General features: G+C 50.7%; 1 protein-coding gene across 1 annotated transcript; it reads right to left on the bottom strand.

Annotated features, from left to right (window-relative positions):
* Positions 1 to 2,710: 2,710 nt before the first annotated feature.
* On the bottom strand, positions 2,711 to 16,961 carry Ncc69 (sodium chloride cotransporter 69). The gene is made up of 13 exons (XM_029110482.1): positions 16,754 to 16,961; positions 11,795 to 12,010; positions 11,478 to 11,679; positions 7,555 to 7,557; positions 6,490 to 7,002; positions 6,281 to 6,392; positions 6,011 to 6,150; positions 5,605 to 5,832; positions 5,278 to 5,494; positions 4,236 to 5,159; positions 3,794 to 4,127; positions 3,381 to 3,647; positions 2,711 to 3,221 (listed from the first exon to the last, which is right to left on the bottom strand). The coding sequence occupies exons 1-13, from the start codon at positions 16,819 to 16,821 to the stop codon at positions 3,086 to 3,088; spliced, it is 3,360 nt and encodes a 1,119-aa protein (XP_028966315.1). The 5' UTR covers positions 16,822 to 16,961; the 3' UTR covers positions 2,711 to 3,085.
* Between the last annotated feature and the right edge of the window lie 1,999 nt (positions 16,962 to 18,960).

Genomic DNA, 18,960 nt, shown 5'->3' with positions numbered 1-18,960 from the left:
AACGGGAATTCTTGAGCCATGCAGAAACGATTTCAATCTAGCTATCTGAGTGCCTTGACTGGTCGCGGAATCTCTTGATTCTACCGGTTTAAGGGTCGCCGCTTCCGGTGGTGACGACCGAAGAAACGATTCCAAGAAGATATCAGGCACCTCGCGGAGAGGAGGAGAAGTCCTATTGAGGAGGAAAGGGAGAGCTGTTGATCGGCCTCAGTCAGATGCTGAACGCGGAATTTAGGAGGGCCAGCGCATCTCGCGAAAGCCGCTACACAGACTCTTAGCGTGATCGTCTAGCTCTCATGAGCAATCCAAGTGGCAAAGCTTATTCTATGAAATGGAGAAATAGTACAATAAATGAATGACTGAACTTCGAGCACGTTCCTGAGATCAGGAAGACGGAGAGTTGTCGCTTGGAAGGTCGAGCCTCCCGGGAGACTAACAATGGGTGTATCCGCCCGGCGTGAGAGCCTCGTACCGCGAAAGAAACTTCTGACAGATAGTATGAGGAAAACACGTTCTTACATTTTCCAGAAGCGGATGATGTCTACCCCCGATTACACGGTGCTCCTCCATGGTGACGCTCTACAGAAACTCATCGACTACAAGGAATCCTTGGTGAAGGGTTCCGTCAAGCCGGGCGCTCGCCTAAAGCGAGTTCTCGCTGAAAAGTCCGTAGCTGAACTCTCCACCGAAGAGTTCTTGGAATCTCTATTGCGAACGAAGAAACCCTGCATTTTCGCCGAGAAGCAAGTGTTCCTAAACGGGAAAGATTGGACCAAGGAGGAGTTCTCCATCTTGGGGGACGTTTCGATAGCCGTGGAGGTCACCGTTTACGACAACGGGGCGTGGGATCGTTCGGATGAAAATTTCGAGGTTCATGACCCGCCGTTCAAAGCCCATCTGCTCTTCGTTCCGGGACCTCTGTTGTCGTTTAATCATTCACCGGACCGCGAAGAGATCGTCGACAAGGAGGGTCGTTTGGGTTATGAGAGATACGCGGCTCTTATGAAGCGGCGCCTGGTGCCGCTATTCCATTTCGTTCAATCTCAATCCAGAGACGGTAATAAGGCTATGATCACGATTCCCGGAATCGGGTGCGGGGCTTTCGGTGGGGGATACTGCGAAGAGCTCCCGATATTCCTACAGAGAGTCATCAAAGAGATCCTCAGGGATAGCTTCAAGAAATTATCGAGCATCGATTGCGTGGTATATGTTCCTTTTTCCGGAGCAACGGAAACTGAGCGAATCGGCCATATATCGCTGCGAACGCGACCTTACCGCCGACATCTCCTACCTCAGCTGTGCAAGCCCGTCCGTTTCCAGGAGGAGGGTGATGACTTCTCCGGGTATGGGCTTTACAAGATTGTTGCATGGGATCACGTATCGTTTCCGGGGAACGATTTCTTCCGCGGCGCGCGACATACTGACGATGGAGTCGCAGCTGCGGCCACGGATTGCATGCAGATGATTTTAGGCGTGGAAGGTATTCGGAAAGACGACTCCGATTACGGACCTCCGGAAGGCTTCCGTACCTGGGAAGATGTGGTCATTGAGAAGAATATCTCGCTCTCGGTGCGGAACAATCTCAGAGTCTTTCTCGATTCGGCGGAATGAAGGAGTGGAATCGATCCTTTTCTTCCGTGCAGAGGCGTTATAGACTTAGCGCTCCGTTCCCCGAATGACTCATGCGTGATTTGATGCGAGTTCAGCTCCAAGAGAGAAAGAATCAGATGCTCATTCTAAAGTGGTGTTTTGAGCTTGATGCATATATTGCACTTTTTGAACCACTGGAGGATACGGGGCATAGTACCCGAGTAAAATATTGAAGGAATGAAATATAAGAACATTCAGAAGAAGAGAAGGCTGCTGTTTACGCCTCCGAGTGATTATCTCTTGGTGAAGCTCTAAAGTAAATTATGAATGATGACTACTATTCTAGAGTCAAGAGGCGAGAAGAATGCTCGGATACTTCATTCATCTCGAATTGTCTCATGTCCCCACGGAATGCCGCGATGGTTCTGAATATATTTTTCTTTATTCATATATTCTCTGTTTCATCTGTTCCATTAAATACTCGCATGAATCAAGGACGATTCTGGCTGCAAACCTTTTTTGTACATTTTCCTGGTTTCGGCACTTTCATTCAGAGTGCCGCACATTAAGTTTACCCTGGACTCGAGCTCCTTGGTTCTGCGCCGAATCGATCGGCAAGCAAGCGAACGATCACAAAGCGAACAAATCCTCATTGAGCCTCGAGGCGTCGAGCAAGGTGGAAACATTCATTCAGAACCCATCGTCATCTAGATAAGGCAAATTCTTCTCCAAAACATCATGATTCATAACGATCAGATGTCATTTGTATAATGTGGTGAAAGACCATGTGGGAAGTAAACCTGCATGAAGTCGATTTGAAGATTCGACTCAATATTCTGGTTTTTCAATCAGTCCAGATTGCGATCCGTTGCAAAGCAGCGCCGAGCTGATCATACTAGCACAACCAGTTCTGAATCCTCATCGGTTCGTGAATCAAATTCACTCACGAGATGGCAAGCTCGTCCAGAATGGATGACCGACAGGATGAAAGCTTGCTGGGATATAAATCGATCATCGCATCGGTTCGACCTTACCGAAGGCATACTCAGAAGGCACTGTCAATGAACTCGACGGCTAAGTCGGAAGCGGTAAAAATCTCCATCATCTGAACATGCTTCACATTTCTCATATTTGAACTCTTTCGACCCGTATTCACTCTTGACGGCGGGCCATCTGCATAGTTTTTCGTCGAGACATCACCGGGAATTCAAATATCGGCCGCTACGATAGTCGGCATCGAGATATCTTTTGTGCCGAAGAAGAGGGAACTTGGTCCAAGAGTTGGCCTTGCTCTGTCTCAGAGCGTTGAGGAAGCAAGAGTAGCAGCAACAAATTTTATGGAGGGAGGGGGAATACAGCACAACGAGACTGTTTGTTGAAGATTCGATTCCTCTTGGTGCACTCGATCCCACGTACTAAGGCGTCGTTCTAAATATTTCACTGGATTGGAAAGTTTCCGCGGCTGGTCTCTCCAGGTGACGCCAGACAGAAGCGTCTACGAGTAGAAGGTGAGTACGGACGTTTGGTTGCCTCGAATGAAGAGGAACGGTGGCATATCCTTCGTTAACATTTCCAGCCAAGCCATGTACAAACTGGCAGAACACGTATTCTTTCGAGGCATCGGCAGAGTCCTGGAATATAATAATTGGTCTCTGGTCATCGAGAGTTCCGCGAGCCTATGACTCGAATGTTTCAAATGGAGGCTGAACAGCCCTTCGAGAAAATAATATCAGTCGAAAAAACTCCAAAGAGCTCTTCTGCCGAGAGTGCCGATCACGAGCTGAACTTACATGACAATGAGGTTGGATTCCCGAGAATGCTTCTCAAGGAACTCTCGGAGTCTCAGATGACGGTACGTTTTGGCTTTGAGCGCGAGCAGCTCGGAGTCTGTGATGGCGAGCCGGTTGTCCTCGGGTGCCTCGTCTTGATCTGTTCTCCAACGAGCGATAAGTTTTTCGAATTCTCGTTTCATTTCTTCGCTGGGCGGTTTCTGCACGTCTGGTATCACGAGAACGTCAGAGTATTCCATTCGGAATTTACTCAATAGCGTCGCCATGCTAGAAGAATTATTCGGGAATATATTCTTCATTTTCGGTCATTTCATGTCATGCTTTCGTGCACGAGAAGCCGCGGAGCAGAGGCCTTCTCTCGATAAACAGTGCACACATTGTATCTCCATCGATGGAAATAGACTGGTGCTCACTTTCTCTGTTCTCGGTCGAGTTCCTCCTTCTTGTTGGCCAGAGAGAAAACTCTAAGTTTGCAAGAACTCCAATTGCTCCGGGTAGAAAGGAGGTAGGGCACCAGCATCGTCAGCCCACCGTCATCGTATAACCACCAAACATCAATCGTTCCTTTGCGTTGCTTGCGGAGGAACTGATTCACATTGAGGAGTACTTCTTTCGGGCATTCTTTGGCATTTTCACGAGAGACGAGAGCTTCTTCCTCTTCGTTCTCTCTGGAATCTCGTCCTGAAGGCGTAGTTTTCCTTTCCGGTTGAGGTGTGGCGGGCGGGGTTGCCTCCCGGGAACTTCCACCTAAGCGTGGAAAAGGAGCTCTCAGACTGATAATATTCGACACATGAGGCATTGAGGAGTCTAAACCGTTAGAGAAATCAAATGTCGATTACGGGGAGACTTCCTCACCGGTAGATAATTGTGCAGACGAGACATTCCTCGGGAAGAGCGTGCTCTCGTTCCGATCCATCCCGGGTAACTTGAGTTGATCTTTGGTTCCATTCTCAGTGGGCGACATCAGAGCGTCGGTGTTCGCGTACTCCGCGTAGTCGAGGCCTTCCGGCAGTCGGAGAATAGCAATGGACATATGGTGATCGAATATTTCATGGATGATGTTGAAATACTCCTCCAGTTCATCATCGTTGCACGTCATCCATGAGTATTTGTAGCCGAGCATGACAACGTTAGGCTTCAGCTTCCCGACTCCGGAGCATTCCAACAGGGATCGAATTCCCCTCGGTTTGTTCTCCTCGACAACGATCGAGTAGAAGGATTTGACTTTTCGGCGTTGGAGCCATTGTTGTGCGCGAAGTGTTAGGTTGTGTCGTGCTCGGTACGAAAGTGGGGGTCGTACGACGTGACCACACATCAATAGAGAGAGTTTCTTCGTGATCGAATAGGCAAAGTCGATCAAAGGCGGTCTATGGTTAGGTTCACCGGAAAGCACGAGAATCTGAGGTCGGTAGTTCTTGACGTGATCCTCGACTTGCTGCAGCTTGTAAACGGCATTTAGAGCGTCTTTGTACGTCTGAGCCTGCGTGGAACTACCCCAGTTCACGTCGGGTTTACGTTTGCCGATATATATGTGCAATCCCAAAATCACGGCGAACGTGATCAAAGCTGTGTAGGGCTCCATTACGAACATGACCCCGAGGCAGAGTACGGAGCCGACGAATGAGGTCCACATGTTGTAGTATTTAAACGACGGACGGAAGCCTGGCGAACGTGCGAACGTAGCGTGGAAACAGGCGAAATTGATGAGACAGTAGGCCGCCATGAAGAAGTTAGAGATGAGCGGAGCGATCAGATTGAGTTTCCCGATCGCGACGCAGCCTGGAATCGATGAAACGGAATGACTACCGGGGGTATATCGAGCGCGGATCCTCCCGCCACACCGAATGAGCTTCTCTATCAGATGGTAGTGAATCGAGAGTTCTGCTCAAGCGCTTACACATTCCGATGGCCATGGCAAGGTAGTAGCCTCTCGTAGGCTCGTTGTTCGGACCGAAACCCTTGCCGAAAAAGTCAATGTGCGGGAAGAGTTTGTCCTTGCACAGAGCCTGGAATACTTTAGGTGCTGACACGAGGGACGCGAGTGCCGATGACAGTGTTGCGGCGAAAATGCCAGCGTTCACCAGAGGACCGAACAAAGACACCATCTCCATGATCTGGAAGAGTACAGGAAATTATGAGAGGGATGGAATTCTTCTCCAGGCAGCAGCCAAGGGAGAGATCGTCTATACAGCGAGATCATGTGGAGGCTAGCTCAACGACTTACATTGACGTCGTTAAACATGCCGTACGGACACTCCGAATGGCTACAAGGGCCGGGTCTTCCGACGATCTCCATGAGCCGCTCAACTGGAAGATCGGTTGCGTTCGGAGGGGCTATCCCAGTGGCGTAGCGAAGGTTGGAAGCGCCCGTCAGGAAGCCAAAAATCATATACGAGATGGACGAGATGATGATACCGAGGACTGTTCCTTTAGGAATCGATACCGACGGGTCCTGCGAAGAAAAGGACTCGATTTAAATAATTTCAAACACATAGGTTATCGCAGGCTTGCTTCTGTGGGTAGGCATGGCGGCCTCCACGCTCGATCCGAGAAGGATGAAATCCTAGGGAGCTCGCTTCCATGAGCTCAAATGAATGCTCTGAACTGAATGCATGTTTAGTATTACTTACCGCCAAATCGCCGGAAATGTTCGCACCGGCGAGGATTCCAGTCGCTGCTGGGAAAAATACAGCGAACACCTGGAAGAAGCCGTACTCTTTGCCGCCTTCAGGACTGAAAGCCGGGCCAAAGTTCTCAGCGATCAGCGAGACTGTAAACAAAAATATCCGACGTCAAGTGCGTTTGCCAAAACGCAATCAACTCACTCAGTACTCGAAGAGAGACGATCTTGTTTAAATTACGAATTCGGTTTTGATGACGATGCAGGATTTCGAGCTCACCAGACAGTCCTAGGAAACCCCTGCCGACTTTTGACTCGGGAGCGGGCAGGAGGACTCCGAGAATGAAGTTCAGCATGGCACCGAGCAACACCACCAGCAACACCATTTGTGCCTGTGGGGGATCGAGGAGAACTCTTTTTGATCTCAATCTCTCAGAGCGCCCTCAATGGCGGATTGAATTCGGAGATCAGGCTGGTTTATACAAATACCTTGGATTCCCATTCGGTTCCGATGAGAGCGATGCACAAGAGAACGATGCAGGTACCCATGCCTATGAGTCGCACGAGGTTGATCCCGTTGTCGTGAGCGAGGAAATCGGCTAGTTCGACCTGATTCGATACGAGGACGTCTCGGACAGATTCAGCAAATCCGACGACATACATGGCGATGGCGACTGCATTGGCTAGGGAGAATATCACACCGATCGACCCGCCGAACTCGGGACCGAGGGATCGCGAAATCATGTAGTAGGTACCGCCGCCCTTCACTTCGCCGTTCGTGCAGATGGCGGACATCGAAATCGCGGTCAGGAGCGTCACGACGGTCGCCAATATGATGATGACCATCGTCAGACCGATTCCGGCTTGTCCGACCACCCATGACAGCCTCAAGAAAAGGATCACTCCCCAAATGTTCAGGAGCACGCGTACTAGTACACCTTGAATCCAGCCGAGTTTTAGCTGTCCTTTGGTGTCGAGTTCGCCCGGAGATTTGACGTTGCTCTGCGAGAGAACGCTTTGCGTTAGTAATCGGATGATTGATCAGCGGCTGATTGTTTCAGGTGTATCCAACCAAGTGATAATTCGTTGAAATTCGCAGCTCGGCAAGCGACACCGGTTGGCTGCTGATGTTCGCAATCAGTCAATGGATCCCGCTCGGTCAAGGTTCGCTCTACAAGCTCAGAGGGGCTCGTCCGGAAAAGTTCCAATACGGCAAGGCTCTGATCGGTTCTGAGTCAGAGTCCTCAGATTCGTCCTATGTATGCGGAGAAGACCGACACCTCTATCGACTGGAGTCAGGACTCCAACCCATGATAAGGTAGAGTGTGATGACCTCATGCGGTCTTTCGAGGTTAGGCTCTGGGACAGGCGGGAGGGGCGGGGGTACAGGAGAACGAAAGCCTATTCTGATCACTTGACAGAGAGATCCCGACGCATTTGAAGAAGATAGAAGTTTCGACCAGCGAACCATATGCTACCAGGGACTGTAATTTTTACAGCACCCCATTATTTACAGCTTCTGAACTTTATGAACATTCCTCAGTGTTCTAAAACCTGCTATCGATATCCGTGTCTCCGGTGAGCCATCAGAAGACAGGCTCGCTATAATTGCTCTCGAAAGAAGGAATTCATGCTCCAGGGATCGGAATATTGGCCTTCGGCGGAGTCTTATAATTTCCGGAGTATTCTCCGAGGCCTTTGGTCGCTGACGAGCTCCAGGAGCCTCGAAGAATGCTCACTCCAACAAAGTTCGATATGCATATCGAGTCAATTATTTGTTATACTTTATACGACGACATCGAGAAAAGAATCGCCTAATTCGCGATATCGCATGAGAATCCATCCATGTATTTTGAATGAGGATCCTCTCTCATCCACACCGGAATTCCGATCGGTTCCGCGGAACCGACAACGACACGTTAGCGACTAATTGCAGAAGCAGCTACCATAATGGTCGCAGCGATAAGGGATAAGCCGCCTCGCCCGCTGCCGTGCCGAATGGCGCTCCACGGCTGCTCGAATAAGGTGCCTTCCTCATGTCAATGATTGGCCTCGCTTTGATTGCCGGCAAGCAACGCTCGTAATTATTGTTCATCCATGGTAGAGCCATGGCTGCTGTCGTCGACGCTAACGCGCGGCACCGCCGCTAAAAAAAAGCATCATAGACCGTGATGCCGGGAAAACCAACACGCGGATCTCTCGTGCCGTCCGAGCCCAGCCGAGCAAAATCTGAGCGAGTCCTTCTCTCCTGTTCGAAACGTTACTCTCTTGAATCTGTCTGTCAGTCCCTATCTAGCAACAGCTATCCGGCCTGTAGTTCGTCTTAGCATCCGTCGCCGCTTCGTTTGACAGGCCTTCAACTGTTTAAACCCACGCCCATGGGCCAATGATCGTCGCTCCTGGGTTCTTCGCTCGAGTGCCATCCGCGCATCGTTTGCTCCAGAAAAAAAAAAATTCTTCTGATGCAAACAGAAGTTGCTTCTACCGCTTGCATCATTAGTTTGACTTCTGTTGGCTCAGTTTTCGCTCAAAGGCGAGCAATACGAAGAGAGAAACTCTCTACGGAATCCAGATTCATGCCCGTGCGAAGTCTGGATCCGTGTCCGACCGCAGCCGAATCACAGCGTCGGTGGAGAGGACCATCAAATATTCCTTAGCACCCAAGTAGGGAACACGGCAAGGAAAATCTTCGTGGAAAGCTGACGCTGGATCCGAGGTCACGAACTCGTGTCAAGTCGGGCAGCTTGCTCAAGATATGCAGAAAGGATGGCCTCTCCGCTCGTGTATCGGATCGTCCGCGCCGTTTAGCCGCTAAGATGGAGAGTTGAGTCCTTCTGAACGGGTATCAACTCGATCCACTCGAAAATATCGGAATCGCGGACCTAATCCGATGTGATTATATCACTCATCCAGAGCATGCGTCAAACTCAATGAAAAAAACGGATGTGAGAAACGGTAAACTCTCTCGACGCGACGCCCGGGATGAGTGAATGTGATGACTCTCTCTTCTTGTGTTATTGTTCAGTTGCTCAGAGAAGCGAAGCGACAAGCGCTGTCGCGCGCGATCCAGCTGGCCGACGTCATAAGATGAAATGATGGAATCACGCGCCAAACCGCATGCTAGTCTCCCGGAGGACAGAACATCCGTAGATTCAACGTTCACTAGTTGAAAATAATGAAAAAAGGATTCCTCATCAGGATAAATGTTCCTCCGACGCATCAGGCGACGAGCTGACAGCGAGAGCTAAGTGCTGCGTGCTGGTCGCTGGAACTGTCATGCTCGTCATCACCATCGCCGCAAGCAGCACCGGTTCTACATATATACACAGAGCACGAAATTCGGGTTTCGCTGTCGAGAATGTCAACTGTCTAGCATTGATATGCCGATTATCTGGTTACAAGATACAGACTCGGCTCAAAAGAAACCGGTGGTTCCCTAGGCCTCAAGAGAAAGTCACGTCTTCCTAAACCATCAGTCACCCTTTCGAGTGCCTCCGAGAATGCTCTTTCTGAATGTTCAGTATCTGACAGAGCCAGTATCTTATCGAGCGCGTATCTCGGACATGGATCGAGGGTGTAGCTCGAGCACAGGGAAGGAACGAATTCGGAAGCAATGATACAATCGAGACCTCTTTCTGGCATGCAACCGCAGTTCACCCAGCAAGCTGACACCTCGAACCATCTTGAAGGTGTTCTCGATTGGACGTTCAAGGGTGTAGAATATTGATTCAGGTCCGCCACTTTCCTAAATATTCGAAGCTCTCCGATGGCGGGATTCCTTCGTTGCCGAAGGACCACACACCACTCCGGTGGGTGCATTTTTCGGGTGAAGAGAAGTGTCCTCTACATGAATCGTGTCTGGACGGCGGACGCGCTCGGTTCATGCATCGATTCAGGCTCTCGAGGGAATTCATATTCCTCCCTCAGAATTCGCATTTGTTCGAGCAGACAGAGACTTCGACCGCATAGAGAATGCATGGAATTCTCGAACCAGAGCTCGGCTCCTGGGTTGCTCCAGGACTTTGAGTCAACTTCATATGACTTAGTATTCAGACGTCGAGAGCCCCTCCGAGTAAGTTCCGCGGTTATTGCTGCCCAGGATTCACATACGAAACACGCGCGCAGTCGTAGAGCCGCTTCAGACCTGTCAAATCAATTTCGCGTTCTGCCTCTTTATGGAGGATTCCAGAAAATCGACCGCGGCTCGAGAAGAAGAATGCGCTCGCCCTCAACAATTCAGAGCTGAGGACTGAGGACCTGATCCGTGTGCGGAGCCATCTCTACTCAATCGGAAAATTATTCGACTGATTCGTCCAGCTCATGGGGACCACACCATCGACCTCAAATGATAATAAGGCAAGTCTGCGGTGTCGGTCGAGTTATCTTTCTATCATCCCAGGTCCCGTTTGGGAACCGCGCGGAGTCGTATATCCGTGCGAGCAGTGAGGTACAGCTTCGAACAACGAAAGCGCCATCGCCTTCCACGGCCTTGAACGTGTACTTTGGAAGACTAATTGAAGCTAGGTATGCCTGACTCCGAATTGTGAGCCCACCTGTGTCCGCCGCGAGAACATTTTGGATGCGGTTGTGGCGGTAAGCCATGGCATCAACAGAAACAGAGGCGCTGCTATAAATAAGGAATTTCGGGTCAGAGCCAGATCATGCCAATCGGAAAATCGGAACGACCTGTGGTAGAGCAACTTGAGAGTTCGACCGAACAAGTCAGCATACCCGTACCAATCGACACCCTGCTCCTCCACCCTAGATTATTATAGGGCCAACAGCGTCACTGACCTTCCAACGACGGTCTCAGCCTTAATCTACGAGCAATGCGACCCCGCCCTCGACACTTCCGAGAGATAATCTGCGTCGTCCATCAAAGTGGCGAATAGCTGCTTCCAACTTTATCCTAGGGGGAAGAGTCTGACAGATAAGGCTATCTTGTGCCACGAGAAGCAGTGCACATGATTGTTTCCAATGCTCGAATTATGATATGGGGAGGCTGACGCTCAACTGGAGAGGCTATGAAGGGTTTCATCATGGAGGTCTATCGTGTTGACGCTCACGGTCCTGATACGAGATCATAGTTCAATTGAGGACGGAGACGAAAAAAGACAACGATATATTAGACCAAAGTTTGTACTTTTATGACGAGCGCCTATCTCGATAGCCCTCCGCGAACCACCGTCACCCAACAACAATGGATTCTTGAGAGGATGCTCTCTTCTTTATCTTCTCGAACGCCCGGAGTCTTTGAATAAATTCAAGAGAGCTCTCCGCTTCCAAGTCTCGGAAGCACGCGGGAAGAATGCTGAACCGACAGCTTTCCAGCCTATCCTCGAGAGTGGACCGGATTTCTTAAGAAGCCAACAAGGAATCCCAACAAAGAGACTCATCGACGGTTGCGACGATGTGAGTTTGTTTGAAACCAAGAAGTTCGCGCCGACTGACTCATTCTCTGTAAATGGCTCACAAACCTTTTCGGGTAGAAGCGACAATGTGGCATTATGCAATTCGTCGAGGGTGGGTCTGTCCATATGGCCATGGACAGACATGACGTTTCGGTAATGATCGAGTCTCGGCAGAGCTTCCCGAGTATACTGATGAAGCGATCGCATGTTGTGAGTGTCGTACGAGCTGCTGTAGTTTCCCCCACCTCCGGGTTGTTCATCATCGTCACTGGAATGAGGAACCGATCGACTCGGGTTCTGATATCTCCTTCCATCATATAGGCGCACAGAACTAGTGCTTGAGTTCAAGAATCGAACGAGATCCCGGTAGGGAGAGATCTTACCTGCTGCTATGCTGATTTTCCGTATCTTTCAAACCCTTCGCAAAATCTACTTTGGCAACTTGGAATCGGCTCTTCTTATCCTTCGCATCTTTTTCTTTGCTCTTCTCCATAGAGATCCACTCCTCTTTGTCCGCTGCTGTGACATGGCCGACATGGCCTGGCTTCTTCAACACGCCCTGGGGTGGAGACGCCAGCTTAGCCGAATCCGGCATGATCCTGGAATAGGAAGATCGTTTCATGAGACTCCTAAGCTCGTTACCTGAAAAACGCCGCGGATGCTCGAAGACCTCGTCGGAACCATTAGATTCTGCATGAATCCTCGAATCTCCTACGATCTCTTCGCCGTCGGCGCTCGTTTTCCGGTTTAGTGAAGCATTTGTTTCAAAACACTTCCCTCCTCTGGAGGAAACGAGAGACTCCTACAGAGCAACATACGCGCGCGAATCCGCCTGGATGTCTCCACGAACGAATATTGTGGACAAAAGGAGATAGTCACGCTGTAGAACGCCGGGACCAACACGCGTGTACTTCCTCTTCGCCGAGATGAAAGGCACCGAATCGAGTGACTGCGAAACGAGCGGAAGCGAATCAAGTCTTGCTCTAATCATACCCGCACAATTCCACGATCATTATTTCAGGGTCCAATAGAGAAACGTTATTTCGGTGAGAAATCCACTCAAATAATTCTTCATGGGATTGTTCCCGTTGCACAGCGAACTTTGCGAGTTTCAGAGAGTGGGATTCCTCCGATCCACCCGGACGACTTACAGCTCGACAGTCCTCGTGAGGGACGTATGGGATCGGAGAATGCAAGGATAACACGGATTTCAAACTTTCATTGAGCTTCTGCCTATCGATGTACTTCCCGCGCTACTGTTCAAAGAGAACAAGGATCGTATCGAATCGGCCGGGTTCCGATTGATCACGAGACGAGAGACCTGTGAGCATGGGACTCTTTGCTAATTACTTCCTTTCCACGTGACAACCCACCGGCGACGCTGCTCACGCTCTTCCTTGCTGCAGACCATTTCAAACTGATGTTCCAAGATCTGCAGATACTCCCAATACAGAGCGGAGAAGGGAGAATTGACCGTTTCGCCGGGAAATTCTCTCTGCGTGTGGGGAATGTGACCGCCAAGAACACCATGTCGTGGGATGTCACCTCTGAGTCTACCTTGCTAAAATACGAAGTTTCGGAATGCCGTTAACCCTAGAGGAAAGACCTCTAGCTCAGATCAGCATTTCAAGGAGTCACACAGCCGACATTCCATCACTCCTAATCCTCGAGGTGCGGTGCCGAAGATTGAGGACGAAGGGTTGCCGCGCGCACGCGAAGGACTTTTCGATTGCTACCGTTACTCAGAGCCGGAATGGATTAAGCAGACATCGAATTCCGCTTTCCTCTGTAATGATGCCACGGCTTGTCAGACTTCTAGAATTCTAGAGGTCCAGTCGGTCAATGATGTAATCGATGCAGGGTGAAGGGAATATTCCTCGACCCGAACAGGACGCTAGCCTTGACGTCTATGTATGGGAGGAGTTGATTCCGCGTCCCTGGAGCGGTTGTCGCCGAAGCTGACCAATAAATATCGTCGTATAGGTTCTCCCTCCCCAAGACATCTAGGAGACTCCGCTCGCCGAGGGCGAAACCAGAAATCGCGACAACCCCGGGCGTGTCGCGTGCCAAAGGCCCCGCGCGGACCGAAGAACGTCGCGAAAAATTGTCTGATCACTTGGAACGCAGGCATCATTCTCGGAAAATATCGATCGAGCTTCTCGGCTTGACTAGAGAGGAAATTCGAATTTACATTCCAGTGCACATCCGAGATTCGTTGGAATCTCATGCCTGTCGAGATAAGACTGAGGCGAAGACAATCGCGCATCAGGTGTCAAGAGACGAGCCCATTAATCCGTGTCAAACATGTGCTTCCTCCGTCGGGAAGTCTCTCCGGAAGTCCATATCTCGCTACTGGTAAACAGGCATTAAAAATGAGTTCGCGACGGAAAGAGCAACAATGTTGATGCGCAAATCGAGCATTCTCTGGTCAAGAATTGTTGTTCCTGTTTCAGAGCTCCCCTCTCGTTCGAAATGAACTCGTCCGTGGGATCCGTGGAGCCGGCTATGGATTCCTCTCCAGCAGCGGACCAGTCGGACGAGACCACCAGCGTATCCGCCACTTCTGACTGTCACAGGAAAAGTTATGAACTACTGATGGTCTCAAGCCAGCCCAGTTCCGGCTGCATGGCTGCGCCCCTTCACGAACAAGAGTTCACTAAGGGGATCCACACTTGCACGCACGCTTGCTGTTCGATCAGCATTAGGGTGCAAGAGTTGAGGAGTACCGCCAAGAACGGGCTCATATTTTACCGTGAGCTCAACCTGGGGGCAGATTCGGCTTCAATCACAAATCAGGAGGGCCCAAGCTCGGACCACGAGGAGCGCAAGTCTTTGTGTATTTTGCTCCCCGCTGTCTCGACGTTGAGAAGACCAACGGTAGGTTCCACCGAGCGGAGTGGTTCAACACTAAGGCTCAACGAGAAATCGAGTGCGTGAGGACGGAATGCCGAAAATTTCGGAGGACTCATGCAATTCCTCCGGAGTCCTGGAGAAGACCGAATATATCGATGGAAAAGCTCCCCAAAATGAGCGGAATTTCTCCCTAGTGAGAGCTCCGAAGTAGCGCACGAGGCTGAAAAAGTTGGCAGTGCCGCGCGGGCGCCGCCACGTCGGAATATCTCGAAAGACGGTTCCTTGTACTGACCCTCGATCAATCGATTCTTCTGTCCGGAAGCCGACAAAAGGATTGTTATTGTTCGTTATTCAGAGTTTCTGACTTGGAGGACAAGCTTCTGACAACGAGCTCTTGTGGTTCAACGGAACCGAACCGGATTCGAAACTTGTGAGCAGTGACACCCTCAGAAGCGTGGGCATCAAGGTCCGAGTCGGGGAGCATTCGCAACGAGGCGAGGAAAACATATACGAGGACGAGTCATGATCAAGGGCCTCCTATCATATTCTGATCAAACGTGTTTGAGCGGTGGAAAAAGTCTTATGTCCTCGAATTCACACTCTCGGTAGAAAAGCCCAGGAGTACTTGTTTCCGCGCACGATTGTCGCGGACGGCAACCTTCACTACATGCACAAGATCTTCGCAGACGCTCGCTTGGCCGAGGCCTGGTCTGGCCCGGGGTACCCCTCGCGCTGTGCCTCTCGCGCCGGTTTTATTTATAAGCTCGGTATATTCAGAGCCCGAGCTCCGGCTGGGTGTGAGTTTCTGGCTATGCTTTCCCGATCGATCAGAAAAAAATCGAATTTCGAAGGCCATCGGAACGGCTCCGAGAGCGGCTCCCGTCCGCACACCGGAAGTTCGAAAGGCTCGTCCAGACTTCCATCTGAACCTTTTTCAGAAAGTTCACCATCGATTCATTGCGTCCTGACCTCCATCGAACGATCGCAGAAACAGGGATCGGATGGCGTGTTGGAGTGATCAGTGATAACTGTATGTCGATTGGAGGTGCGCTCTACGGAAATCCGGTCATAATTGAACTCGGAAGCAGCTCCGCGCAGACTCGTGGTTCCCCGCCCAGCTGTTAGGAGAGTGATCTCGGGATTCCGTACGGCACGGCGTGAATTTTCTCCCTGGTTCGAGCTTATGCTGATCGAGTGTCACCGGCCTGCTATATCGGCAAAAGTTTTATTACGATGCCGACGCTGGATACGTTCTTTGAGCCTGACGCTCGAAGAGCCAGCTGCGCGAACATCGGCGACGGATCATCGGCATGGGGATGTTGCCAGAAGTCCGGCTAGGGGAACGTAATCCCTCTAAGGGATGGATGAATGAATGAATGAATGAATGAATGAGCGGATCTACTACCGTAGATGAGTGAATTTGCGGAAGATTCGGGCGGAGAAGAAAAATGAGCGGGCGGTTTCTAACAAATGCTCTAGAAACAACAGATCAACCACCGACAAACGATCAGCCCAAGCGAGCCAACACGTCGAACGTTCGTGTGCCTTTTTTCTACGGAGCGTCGCTCACAGAGCAGAAAGACGAAGAAGTAGCGTGGTCCACCGGAGCCGACAGAACGAGGGAACGACAGACGCCCACAGGGTTTCTGCTCCTCTTCTTCTTCTTCAGAAACCTCTGGATGAAGTAGCCAAGTGGAAAATTTCTTCTCTCCATAAAAACGGAATCGACCTCACGTACGCCTCTTCCACCAGACCGCCGGCAACTGAATCCGCAAACGCACTTAGCAACGACACGGCGCCGGCTCAACAAGTCGATTCACCGGGGGAACGACACACCGACTTCTCGGAAAATTATTCACATTGATGTCCGCAAGTCAAGCGGTGAACTACCCTCTATTCCAGACGCCTTGCCGAGCAGAGTCGAGTCCCGAGTCGTGGTTCAAAGTCCGTTCACCAGCACACGGTGCTGAGAGACATGCAGAGGGTTTTATTTGTCTAACTAGGTGTCAGCTGTAGGAGCGCCGGACGGCAGACTTCCTCCTTGAGCTTCTCGATATTCTTCTGCTGCCATCCGCTACACGCTTTCATTCTCAAGTCGAGAAACCCTCAAGTATATTATCGCTTTCAGAGTACAGAGGAGCCCGATCGAAAAACACGGATCTCTCTCGGAACACTTTCACGGAACGTTCGAACGTAAGAATTCCGATTCTGAGTAAGCCATGCTCGCTCATGCGTCTACCCACTGGAAACTCACCGGCTCCCAACGAACAACGAAACACTCTGCAGTTCATGCTGCCGAGAGTTCCGTTCACGGATTCGATTCGGAAGAAGGAACGGTCGAAGTGAACTCTTGGCGCATTGTGCGGCAGCCGCCGCTTCCGAGACAGTTCCGCCTCCTCAGAGCGCACGAACTGTCCGCTCCGAGAGTGATGACTGACGAAGACGGAGAGGAAAAGAGAATATCGCAGAATATGAGAGCATCTTCCTACCGGGAATTTGAATCGTCTGACAGCCACTGGATTAAGGCATAGAGCTGCGCTCGAATGAACCACCACATGTCAAGACAGTGTGTCGCGATTCAGTGCTGATGACAAGGATTTTCCAGGAAAGCGCACCAGATGTCAAGATCAGAACAGACTTCGTCCACAGAAAACCGAAGTTTCCGAATTGTCTGACTGACTGAGATCTTCTTGTCGCAAATGATATTTATTCCACATGACACGTAGCTCGGCAGCGCCTTCCAATATCAAGAGCATGGGACAAGAGCGATAAAAACATTCGCGATCCGTTCCGAGGGCCAAGGAGCGGGCGCTGATTGGCCGCCTCCCGGCTGGCGCCTTTTTAGTATTCGGAGTGAAGTGTTCCAGTACTAACCTTGATCCCGGGCACGGGCCGCTGAGTAGAGGTAGAGGTTTGCTGACTGAGTTTTGGATTGCCTCACAAGCTCAACACGCACTAAATCTCGCTCATTTAGCCAAGCAAAATGTGATCCTAGCAACGATTCGAACAAAACTTTCGGAGCTCGATCGAAGTTCAAGCCTCGACCGGTCGAACGGACAGGAACCGCTGTTTGACACCACGGTCGACACCGGCTAGTCCTTTTGCTATCCTGTCGTCTTGGAGGAGGAGAAGGGAGGATGGGAGAGCAGTCGGGGAGAGGGCCCGGACCAGGCACACACCGAGCGAGCGAAGATAGACTCATAGTCACAACGACAGAGAGACCAACGAAAGGGCCAGTGAGACCGGTACCGAAAGGGGGAGGGCGGAATTCGGATGGCCCGTCGACCAAACGGCTGAGATAACCTAATTCAGCAATGAATTCACCCTTCAGATAGCGCGAATATTCCCTCTAGTAATCATCTAGATCCAGCATCCGCGAGCCGAGTCCGCCGAGGGTTGGAGAGGGACGGTGGGCTGGCTTTGAGTGTATTTCGCTATTAGGTGAATTGGATGAGGGCTTCGCTCTGGAGGCATTTCGGAATTCCTCGTGAATCGTGAATAGCATGAGGAGGATCTTTGATCACTTCCGAGCTCTGAATTTCCGTTCGGTCTTTGTACCCCTGTCAAGGAATATGGATCGTCCTCTGGTCTTTGTCTGTCACAAAATCTGACCGAGATTTCTCCTACCGGCTCGCCGCGAACGTAAATGACGTTGACGGAGATCACTAACGGCAACATCAGGAGCTCTCGTGGCAATTCGGATGTGACAGGCGGAAGCTTCTCGAATAGGCTGGCCGTCTGACCTATGGTGGTGGCGCTAAGAAAGACCGCTCTACCACTCAGCGGAGCCTTAATATTCTTCATGATAAATTTCATGGAAGCTGGGGAAAAATGACTGCTTCCCATCATGTCGTCGCTTGTTTCAAAAGATGTTCTCTCAAAGGAGTCTCAGACGACGGTCCGCCGAACGCGGCGCCGCTATTTGACATCACCGCCGTGTCATCCAGTATACACACATGACGGCATCATGAATGTCATCGTAATACCCTCTTCCGAAAGAACTTCGATCTCATTTGTTTGTCGAACACGTTCTATTCCACTTGTGGCCAGGCTGGCTAAATGATTCATGGAGAGACAGCTCATTCACCATAAAAGCAATCAATGCATCGGGACATACGGCCCCGCTTCGTGAGCGACTCCTGTCAAAACGACACTTTGAGCTTTGCAATCTAAATTGCTCCATCTGTCGAAAATGGAACGTTCAGGCATAGGTCCGCTCCCGATACTTCAGTCGCACTCCCACGTGACACAGGTCCTCTCATGCACGTGACGCAGGAACCCACAGACTGAGGAGCTAAGCCTCGTCAGCAATATCAATGATGATTCCGCGCGGATCGGCGATCGATGGATTTATTCAGACAAACTTCGAAGAGCAGTGTAGACTCGAGATGCGCTAAGTTCTCCGACCCGGGTCGATCATGAGCTCGCTCCGGCGGGGATACAGTATACGGATCGAGGAGCGGCTTCCGGTGGAACTTGCGGTTTCGAAATATCTTATACATCCAAACAGCTCCATGAAGTCGAGGAGCCCGAATCTCACACAGCCGAGAAAATCTTCCGTCGACGGCGCTCACAGCCTGCCGGAGTCCTGATATTGAAACCGGACTTCTTGAAATTCGTGTCTGTCGCGCTGGCACGGAGTCATCAGACATCGCCAACAAGCCCTGGTCAGCTACTTCCAGTTAATGATAATGCT

Source organism: Galendromus occidentalis, unplaced genomic scaffold (assembly GCF_000255335.2).
Source record: "Galendromus occidentalis unplaced genomic scaffold, Mocc_1.1 scf7180000076583, whole genome shotgun sequence".
NCBI lineage: Eukaryota > Metazoa > Arthropoda > Arachnida > Mesostigmata > Phytoseiidae > Galendromus > Galendromus occidentalis.
Note: the sequence above shows the minus strand (reverse complement) of the source record. Positions and strands in the feature narration are given on the sequence as shown.

What these genes read in the sequence shown, in the direction of transcription:
- Ncc69 (XM_029110482.1), bottom strand. Translation starts at nt 16,821, where the DNA reads ATGTGGTGGTTCATTCGAGCGCAGCTCTATGCCTTAATCCAGTGGCTG. An exon ending in CTCGACCGAGAACAGAGAAA is followed by an intron (nt 3,648 to 3,793) that starts GTGAGCACCAGT and finishes TAATTCTTCTAG; the next exon opens with CATGGCGACGCTATTGAGTA. An exon ending in GAATCCAACCTCATTGTCAT is followed by an intron (nt 3,222 to 3,380) that starts GTAAGTTCAGCT and finishes ATTATATTCCAG; the next exon opens with GACTCTGCCGATGCCTCGAA.